The 11,086-nt window shown below is 35.6% G+C and overlaps 1 protein-coding gene across 1 annotated transcript; it reads left to right on the top strand.

Moving 5' to 3' along the window:
• The first annotated feature begins 7,079 nt into the window (after positions 1 to 7,079).
• LOC149576070 (transcription factor PCL1-like) lies at positions 7,080 to 9,504 on the top strand. Its single transcript, XM_089816227.1, has 2 exons — positions 7,080 to 7,448; positions 7,748 to 9,504. The coding sequence occupies exon 2, from the start codon at positions 8,101 to 8,103 to the stop codon at positions 9,100 to 9,102; it is 1,002 nt and encodes a 333-aa protein (XP_089672353.1). The 5' UTR covers positions 7,080 to 7,448; positions 7,748 to 8,100; the 3' UTR covers positions 9,103 to 9,504.
• Positions 9,505 to 11,086: the final 1,582 nt, after the last annotated feature.

Raw genomic sequence — 11,086 nt, 5'->3', positions numbered from 1 at the left:
GTTAATGGTGACAACGAGAATTAAAGAAGTGTTTACGTACTTAGAACAAGATGAGGCAGCATTGATAACACTTCAAAAATAGAATGAGATCCTAAAAGGATATCTAAATGAAATTGTTGGTCCTTTAGATCCTGCAAATCCTAAGGAAACTTTGAATGCAACACTAGAGAGAAGGGCTAAGGAGACAGTATAGCTAGACCCATTTTTGAAAGCTTGCCAGCAATAGCAAGAGAGTTTTGAAGAGAAAGATGTACAGATTATATAGGGAAATCTTAAGCTGCTACACCATATACAGGATAATTTGGATAGGCTAGTGGCCATTTTGAATCAATATTTTGGTTTGATGGATGAAGTACATACCTAGGGAAAAGACTTGCAAGCACTACAGTCAATCAAGGGCCAAAGGTATTGGATGTTAATGGAGGTATATATAGAAAAAGAGTTAGATAAGATTGATGATTGCATAGAGAAGATTGTAGATGACAATAAAGTAATGGAAACATTACATGCGGAGATTCATAAGCTCAAGGATCAAGCCCAACATCAAATTTTGGAGGCAGAGAAACATTATAGTGATGCATGTGTAGAGATTTTTGAAGATGATTCAAGGGACAACTTGATAGTTATAGAGGTAGTAGTTGAGAAATTTTGGAAGACTTTTGAAGAGGCTTCTAATGATGATGACATTAGACAAGCATTCAGAATGGAAGAAGCATTATTAGACTTGGATGTGAAATCAAGAGATTTTGCAGAGACTCCCATTGAGGTGGGCAATTACAAGTAGAAAGTGAAGGACAAATATGAAGCCTTGGATTTTCTAGATGTAGCTCAAGTCACTGAGATTATAGAGAAATTCAAGGGAAAATACCCAGACATAGCTTTGGTATAAAGGGGAACAAAACCCAGAAGCCAAAATTCAGTTTGAACACTTGGTGAAATTTTGAAATTTTGAACCTACTTTTGAGGCGTGTAGGTACACTTTTAGAGGTGTGCCAGAAGTTTTGAAGAATTCAGAGGTGCGCCAATAGTTAACTACCAGTTCTAAATTTAGAGCTTCTCATGCATCAGAAATGCATTCTAACAACAATTTAACTCCTACAAACGCCTAGTGAACATGGAGCTTCTATTTATGGCACTTCCAAACACTCCTATATCATCTAAAGGATTTCTTCTTCTTATTTTCTCATACTTTCTTTGTTTTAAGACATGTGAAGGCTCATGCATCCATTTAATGATATAAATATGGATGGAGTCCTACTCAGCACCAGCTAGAGAGTTAGTTTGTACATAAATAGATTTTTTTTATTAGTTTAGAAGCATATGATTGCATAAAGATATCTCTCACTCTCAACACAAATTGAGGAGAATATTTCTTATAAATTATAGAATGTAATATGTATTTAACGCTGGCATTATTTTGATGCAATAATATATGCTATTGGTGCTTGCATTTGGACCGTAGTGATTCTTGCCTCAGTGTGTTATATTTTGTGAATGTATGTTCATGGAATGTAATTGAGCCAATAGTTTTATTGTATTATTTTGATTAAGTGATCTTTTAGTTTTGGTGTTTGCTACGGGTCTACAAATTCCACTAACATACTAAGTTCAAGAAGATATCATCTATATTGTTCCTGCATAGCTTTTTGTCTCACATGAGCGCACTTTCTGTGGCCTTGCAATCTGATGAAAAGTGAAACATCTTATGGTTATTGAATTCCCATCGAGGATTGCATTAGTAGAATTGAGGAAGCATTGCTCCTATTTTCATTGGTTACCTACTGATCTTTTCAAAGGCTTAACTTGTAGACGTGTTGTTAGCATGGTTTATGTTTGTTAGGAATTTCCCTTTCATGTTATTTGCTTTCATCTCTTGTTACCTTATCTTTGTTATTTGCTTTTACAAACACTTGGTTAAATTAGGAATTTATATAGTTGCATTGTTAGATTGCATTCATTTAAAAATAGAAAATACCAAAAACATATCTCTTTTGCGATTAATTTTGAAACAAGAAGTAGATTGGTCATCTTATCCGAAATTGGTTCGAGCTAGCAAAGGCCTCTTTGTGAAAAAACACATTTATCTTCAACTAAGAAAGTTCCAGTAGGTCTCAAGGTTGCCCAAAATCTTGGAGTTGATCCTAGATTAACTTTCAAGAGAGGAGTTTGAAAGGATTCCTGCCATTAAACATCGTGCAAAATGACAACTCAACGCTAAGTACTTGGAATGCTTTTCAATGTTTTGAATGAGTGTGAAGTTGGGAGCAAAGCACTTGAGTATGACAAAAAACTCCAACTTTAATTGATAATAGGATTTAATGAAGTTAAGTTAAACCAATTCCTTATTCTAGTTGGAAAAAATAGAGTCAACTTGATATGAACTTCAAGGTTATCAGAAACCCTCCAAAGATGGTGCACACTTACCGTCAATCACTAGATAGTGAACTTTAACACAAACCCTATTTCAATTGTTTTAAACTTCAATCTTGAAGATCAATTGAATAAAAATACAATGCTTGTAAATTTTAATTATCAAAGGACTGTATTAGATTTCAATCTATCAATGGCAATGTGAATATGAGAGGGCAATCTATCAAATATAAATAAAATATTATTTTGCACAATTCTTGGAAAAGAAACAGAGTATTTTTATTAACTTTAAAAAGAGTACAAGAGAGTGATGGCTAGATGTGGTATCCACTCAAAATTTGCACAGATTATTCAATTTTGTGCTATGCCCTGATTAAGATAAATATAAATTATATTCTTTTGTGTGTATATAATCAACATTTTTTTAGGGTCTTGGTACCTCTTCTTATAGAAAGTGAAGAGGTGCAACAAAAGCTTTAGATCCTTTCAAAAATGTTTCTACCAAACATAATATTTACATATTAACAAAATGAGGTTTTCATAATCACTTTATGGAAAGAGGCAGTAGAACATGTCCAACATATCATTGAGGTAGTCACCATCTCCTGGTCATTCTCCTTGTTCGCTCAGTCTATGTACAATCTCTACCATGTCTTCCTCTTACCTCAAGCTCATGACAGTCACTCATGTAACTAGCATAATTCTTCTTGAGATCACATGCAACTACACACATGTTGTTCATGATATCAAATTGGTCTTCTTTCTCAAGAGAAAGATCAGGTTGTGTTATTGGCTTGGGTTCTTGACTTGTTGGATGGTCGTGCATTGGTAAACCCATTTTTGTACCTGCAATCCAAAATTTTGCAACCTTGAAGAACTTATCAAAGAATATATGTTGAAACTTTGCTTGTAAAATTAACTTGTGATGAGATCTTAATTGAATGAATTTATTTAATGACCCATTAATTCAAAAAATCTCGTCATCCACATTCGACACATGCTTGGCTTGTATATGTACATTATTTATGTCTTTTCCAATTAAACTTGAAAAATTCACTTTGTACTTTCCAAGATATCCTGACAACAATCATTTTGCCTTTTAATATGTTTATTTGCCTACCTCATCCAAAATTTTGATGATTTTTAAAAAAAAAGTTTATTAAGTCGTTGAATTAGACTTAATAAAATTGTGATGATTATTAATGTAATGGGAAAACCCTTTTTCGCTATTTTGAGGCACATTTTAGACTCAACAATGATTTAGTGCAAATCACTATTTGGCATAGCCCCCTCAGTGTGCATTCCAAAGTCTAAAAAAAGCTAATTCACAGGTTTCTAACAACATCCATTTCAAAACTCTAAAATTTCTCCATTTCGCAAGAGTCATTATGATCCTCGTGTGAAATCACGACTTCATACTGCCCATGTAAAATTACTTCCAAAATAGCGAAAAAAAGTATGTATTCAGATTGTATCTTGTTTATACTTAGTGATTTGGAAAAAGTTTTCCATTTCACACCATCCTTTTATAACATGCTTGTGAATCCCAATTTTTTGCTATTTTGTAGACCTCCTAAATTTATCTCTCCGATGTAGCAAAAACTGATTGTTAATGTCAAATTTGGTAAAAATTTGTGGGCTCCAACATAATTTCTCATTGATAATCTATCAAAAAATGAAACTGTTACGGATTAGGGACCCAAAATATATATTTTTAGTCTGTAAAATTATACAACTCCAGATATAGGTAAATTCTAAGTATAGGTCAAAATAGGTCTGAGCTATACCTAGTATATGTCGAAATGAGTATGACCTATACCTTAAGGTGCCAAAACTATAGGGTTTTGTTTTGTATATGCCTTTGGTTCTATGTTTTCATAAATATGAATTGGTAGCTTTGATACTTGCTTCTGCAGATAAGAAAAATATAACATTTTCAAGGGGAAGGGGCTTGCCTTGGTCAATCCCATGTATAAGAATTAACCGTGAAGTGTAATTGAAAGTGCATGAGGAAATGTAATCTAGATTTGAAAGATAAATTACATTATACTTAATGATGTAATGTCACTTTGGATTGAATAAGAAAGAGTGGAAGAAAGCTTTAATGTATCAATGTAGATCTCCTTCCTTGATTGTAAACTCTTTTTCTTGACCTCTAATTGGGGAAAGAAGCTAGATCCATGGAAGGAAATTCCTTAGATGCATGATGGAAATGATGGATTGAAGACTTAAAATTCTAGATGGCTTCCTTGCACTTGAATACTTGATGATTGTGAATTCTTAAGATGGATAACTTCGCTAATGGATGTTTTCTTCCTTTCTTGAACTTCTTTAATGCATAATAGCTTGCTTGCTTGAAATTAGATTGCTTGAGTGGATGTAATGTGAAAATAAGAGGAAGAGGCCATCTTTTATAGTGATTGTAGAGCCCAAATTTGTGAACGCTGAGTGCACTAGGAAAGAAAATGAAAATACTTTGCATTGAGTGTTAAACCCACCAAAATTTAGGTATAGTTTAGAATAAATTTGACCTCTACCTAGTATAGGTTGAAACATGTTTGACTTATACTCAAAAAGTGTAAATTTTTAGGTGAAGTTGTAGGAATTGAGAAGTGTTAGGTGATTTAGAAAAATGTAAGTGGGAATATCAAGCACAAATGCATCCAAGTCTTGAAATTACCAAAGTGGGGCCTTATAAGTCCTAGAGGGAAGATAAACTATGTAAATGGATGAATAATTATGGAATTATGCATATAAATTAGAGCCATTCTCAATTTTATATGAATAATATTGATTCTTAGGATTCAAAGAGATAGGGGAAGACAAAATCAATGTGGGAGCCCATAAATGCTAAATGGGGCTAAAATGAACACCTAACAAGGGTGCTTACTTTTTAGGACTATATGGAGTCTCATAGCCTTTTAAATACCTTCTGATCTCTAGTTTGTGATAGTGAGGAGCTCGCTCTGAAAGTATATTGTAATATATTATTAATTTTTGAATAATATACTGGACAAGTTTTGGAGTGTGCAAATTTTCTTCCAAAAGGGTTTTCCCCACGTGAATCAATGCATTGTGGTATACCTATCTTTTTATATATATTATTTTTGTTAAGTTTTCATAATTATTTTAAAGATTAGGAAAAGTTTTTAGACTATCATCTCCTCAAGATTAATGAAGGAAGTTGTTCTGCTACTTAACTTTCTTACAGTGTACACACAAAAAATAAACTCATAAAAAATTAACCTTGTCCAAATACTTTTATGAATTTATATAAATATAAGTTTATAAAATTGCATTAGTAAACACTAAGAGATTTATACGAACATCTATAATTCCACCGTATGAAGATGCTTAAAGCATGAAATAGATAAATTTTGATTTGTCTCTATAAATCACACCTTATAATATCATTGAAATAAATTGCACTTTAAGTCAAAATCTGAACCCAATTTAAATTTTAAAAGAAAATTAAAAGGTTATAGTTGATCATGGAATCAAACTTGTTCCTTTTCTTAACTTAATTTCAAGTAACCAAAAAAATTAAATGAGTTAAATAAAATTACATTAGGTTCAATGAAAATATCACCCTTTCTTTTGAGCATGCATATTTAAAAAGACTAGTTCATAAATGATAATCTAATATAAATATAAAATTACAATAATAGCTTTGGTGAATCTGGGAAGGCTTTAGTAGTCCTTATAACTTTGTGCACTTCCAAAGGTTAAACCATAACAATTGTTTTTGGTTATTTTTATGTAGAACTTAAATATGTAGAAAACATTTTTCTTTTGGCTTTTTGAGTATAAATAAAGCTCCCTTTAGAATTGGTTAAATAAGTGTCAAAAGATTAGTCATTTCAAGATGTGTCCAACAATTTTTCAAAAGAAATGATTGCCATCACTTTTAGAAAATGTTTTATTAATAGTATATATATGAACCGATATGAATGAAACAAACAAAAAAGATTGACTCAAATAATATATGCCAAACTTGTTAATAAACTTCTAAATCTTTTTATATTGAAATATATAATCTTTAGCTATATGTTTTCACACTTGAATGGACACACAAGTGTACCCCTCCCTGTTAGAACCTCTCACTACCCATACTCTTCCCCTACTTTTGTAAGATTTGTACAAATAAAACATCTAGAATTTCAACCTTTGAATTTGGGTAAAACATGAAATAAAGCGCCTATCAGTTAAATTTAAATTGAGTTTTTCATTGGGCGAGAGAAGCTCCTGGATATTTTACCTATTTGTACAAGAAAACAAATTTAAAAAGGAGAAAACAAATCCTAATCTTTATCGCCCGCCCTCGTTCCATCAACGACAAAAATATGCTGAAATCAAGTTGCAGGTTTGGGGGAAAAGTAATGGCGAAACCCTAATTCTTCATCATTATCGATTGGGGTTTCAGCCGAATTTGATACGTCAATGGCACACAAGAGGTAATTTGATAGGGATCGGAAACATCTGCCACGTCATACCCATGGAGTCCGGGTAATAATACAGGAGGAATCTGGGTCTAATCGGATCAGAGCCTGGCCAAATATGGAAGAAAAGCTGGAATTACAGACATGGAAGACTAACGAGGGACACGTGTCGGTCATGTTGGACGGGCCCCGGACGTCACTTTTGCACTTTTCCGCACTTTTCTAGAAAGGCAGGGAATATAAAAACATCGATCAGGCTTAGATATTTTGGGGAACCAGTTAAACGATTAATTAATCAAAATATCTTGGCTTTCCACTTCCCCAATGGCCAGCGGCCAATAGTTTTAGAGTCTCCTTTGCCCATTAAGATTTTGTGGCTGTCGCCATAAGAGATCACGAGATCGATATTGGCCCTCTCCGATACCAGATAGATATACACGACATTTGACAAAGTGTTTGACAGAGGCGGTGGCCGTTTCTTTCCGATTCATAACACTGACATTGTCGGTTTGATAACCAGTGGGCTTTCTTCCGATTTATACGGCGCCAACAGCGAAATTGAAGCAACACAGGAAATACTGAAGTTCTGTAAGGCGAGGATAGGGTTTGATCAGGAGATATCGATCCAGATGATTCGAGGTGGGTTTAGACCCTTGTGCTCTTCTGACCTTTATACGGCGCTTGTCTTTTTTTTAACTCTCTGGTTTTTTTGACCCATGTGCTGTGCTTTGTCTCTTCTTTTCATTTCCTTGGGGTTTTTAAGAGGGGTGTGATGAGGATTGGTTTTAAGAGTATCTGGATTTATAGTTGCCAATGTGCCGTAATTTGGAGGTGCTGTCTATGTATTTCAGAGAATTGAGGGTGATTCTTGTGCTTTAATTGCCAGTGGTTTTCTTCTTTTATTTTTTGAGTCTCTGATTTGAGTCTTCTGTTTGTAGACGACGAGGGTATTGTACTATGAAACGTGCATAGTTATGCCGATGGTGAATGCGAATTCCATGTGGGCTTAACCCTTGAGATTTTGTTGTGGTGTTGTTTTTTTCTGGGGGATTGGGGATTTTGTTTAAAGGCCACGAGATTTTGCAATGTGAAGGGAATAGGAAATCTATTTGAATTCTATGGAGCTACAAAGTGGGAAATATGAAGAGATTCGCCCTGACAAGGCTAGAGTCGAACTGACGTAGAAGAGATTTTGTGGGGGGGCCCTAAGGAGCACAAGTGCAGGTCTCTAACTTTAAGATAAGTTTTCTAGAGCACAGTTCTGGGGTTTTAGAATTGATCTTTTTGTAAAATGGCAAAGTGTGATGATCATGTGATGGAATGGGAAGCGGGGCTTCCAGGCCCAGAGGAGTTGACTCCTCTTTCACAAGTGCTTATAACACCGGAACTGGCTTGTGCATTCAGTATATCACCAGAACCTTGCCGGAGTCTGCTGGATGTTAGCAGGGCTTCACAGAATACAGTATCTGCTCTGAGGCGGCATAATAGTGCCCCTGCTATTACCAATTCAATGAAAGCGTTTCCTGCATTCGCTGCAGGTGAGGGCCAGGACAGCCATGGGCTTGATGGAGGTCAGATGGGAGTTAGTAGTCCTGGGGATGGGCAGTCTGGGCGAAGTCAGCTGGCTGGGGGAGAGAATAGTGATGGTATTGTTGGGGCTAAGAAGGGAAGGAGTAGAGAAACCGTAGAGGAGGAAGAGTCCTCAGCTTTTGGTTATGAGAACTCAACTGATGACCAGTCCGCAAGAACCTTGAAGAGACCCAGGTTGGTTTGGACTCCCCAACTTCACAAGAGATTTGTTGATGTGGTTGCTCATTTGGGCATAAAAAATGCAGTGCCAAAGACGATTATGCAGCTGATGAATGTGGAGGGTTTAACTAGAGAAAATGTTGCCAGTCATCTCCAGAAGTATAGACTGTATCTTAAACGGATGCAGGGTCTCTCTAATGAAGGCCCTTCACCTTCTGATCAGCTCTTTGCATCTACTCCAGTTCCTCATAATGTAGCGGCATCAGCATTTCTTTCAAATCATAGGGAGGAACCAATGCAGATGCCCATGCCAATGCCCATGCACATACCGTATGGATCTCCTGTTGTTCCAATGCCAGGGCATTATTCCATGGCAGGACATATGAATCCTTCGGGTCCTTATGGTGGATTTGATCCACATGCATATGGCTCTGCATATGGTCGAGCATTTCCACAAAGAGTTCCTTCCGCTGATCAGCACGATTCAGTTGGTGACAGAGTGGAGTCAGTGTCCTCATATCGTCATGTTATTCCTCGCGAGTGAACAAAAATAGCCAGATATACAAGCTTGAAGAACATGTAATACTTGCTCTCATGTCACTCTGGCCAAGCCAGAAGAAGACCTTGGATTTTACAAACATATCAGGTGAAGACTATGTTTTATGCTCTGTAATGTTTATCAAGAGTTTTGAAGGATGGGTTTGTCAAAAAGTTCCTTGTTTTCTGCCTGCAACACCAAGGAAGCACATTTTTCTTGGTCTTTGAGATTGCAGGTCCTCTTAGTATGGGTTTGCATGCTTAAAATTTGTTCTAATTGGGACAAACTTGCAAGAACTGTAATTTAAAGTAGACACACTAAGCGTCCATTAAACTTCAGAGGAAAATGATGTTCTTCTAAATGAGATATCTGTACAATTTAGATATAAGGTGAGTTTCCCATATAAAATATTTGCAATGTCTGACCGTGTGATTTATCTGAGGAAAAAAATGCATGGCTGAAAATTATGGATTTGTCTTGTATATGTTTTTTTTTGATGAATAATCCGTAGCAAGGTTATGTGTCTGCAATATGATACAATTTGAAGCCATTTGGAAGCATCATGTTTAAAATCTCCTGTCAAATTATAAGGTGGCAGATATATGCTACTAATCACCTTCTCTCTGCAATATTATTTTCAATTTTCACAATAGAAATCTTCTACTTAATGTCTTGTTGGAAGGCTAGGTATAGTTGTATTCAAGCTTGATTGTATGTACTGTGTACACCTTTTGCATGTTGCCTCCAAGTTAGTCAGTCACAGAACTACTTGGTCATTTTTTCCTGCTTGGCATCCAATTTGGTAGATCTGACTTCTACTGTCAAAATCAGTTAACCTGTTAAGAGCTCAATCTAACTTGTGGCTCAGATGGTAGGCACAGGTACAAGTTGATGAGAAGAATGGAAGACTGGTATAGAAACTTGACTGGGTGATTGAGATTCATGCAAACAATGGAAAAGTGGTCATTTTTCATCATTTGTTAATAGTTATAGATTTCTATTGTGCAGCTCTTCATTCTGACTTGTAATGGATTTTCTTGAGTAAACTGTTGTTTGGACTGAACTTCAGAGATTCTTCAAGTTGAAGAGTTGAAACTGCCAGGCAAGAAAATTTTAACTGCTCAACACATTTTTCATTTTTAACATTCTGATGATTAATCATGGAGTGATTGGAAATGCAGATGATTAAAATCTTACACAATCAAATCTAGAAACAGCAGCATTAGTCTCATAGATCGTGGTAATTATGATGACATTAATGGGATGATGAGGTTTGGCTAGGGCAGATCAACAAGCATCTGACAACTAACCCAGACATTCTAAACCAGTGGAGGTTAAAAAATTGAACTTAGACAAAATTTCAGATTTTTTAAATACTAAGCCTAGTTTTTAGACAATTTTTATAGGTTTTGAGTAACCAATGAAGCAGAATCTTTCTGGAAACTATGACCACAAATTTGGTGTTGTTCATGACTGGCATGCATATTTTGTCGAATCGAATCATTTGGGGAAGTTACGGACTTCTGACATAACACATTGCCCAAGAGACTAACCATGTCGTCAATCTTTGTGAGAAATGCCTGCTTGATGCAACCCCCATGGCCGTTGTATGGTTTCAGATGGCTTGGAAATAATTAAAATAAAATGTGCTTAATTGAATGCAGACATTGCGACTTGACTTTCTGTCCCGGTACAAGCTTTTCTCAGACATCTATTATTACCAAGGCAAGAGGAAGGTGATGGTGAAAAAGGTTTGATCTTCCTTTACTCTCCTTATTTAGCTTCAACAAGATTCGATCTTCCTTTGCTCTCCATATTTAGCTCCATCTTCTGCTGTGTCAAATTCCTGGCTAAGGGTAATGATTATAAGCTGGATGTAATATGAAGGAATATTTTTCTCTGTGCATCATGCCTGCATACCAGCCTACCTTGGATGGACTGGAGAACACAAAACGTATCTTCTCTGACTCTTTTTTGAAGATCTAATTAT

This window comes from Cupressus sempervirens, chromosome 1 (genome assembly GCF_028749045.1).
Source record: "Cupressus sempervirens isolate cs-2001-9-10 chromosome 1, ASM2874904v1, whole genome shotgun sequence".
In the NCBI taxonomy this organism is placed as follows: domain Eukaryota; kingdom Viridiplantae; phylum Streptophyta; class Pinopsida; order Cupressales; family Cupressaceae; genus Cupressus; species Cupressus sempervirens.
This window is presented reverse-complemented; position numbering and strand designations above follow the sequence as displayed.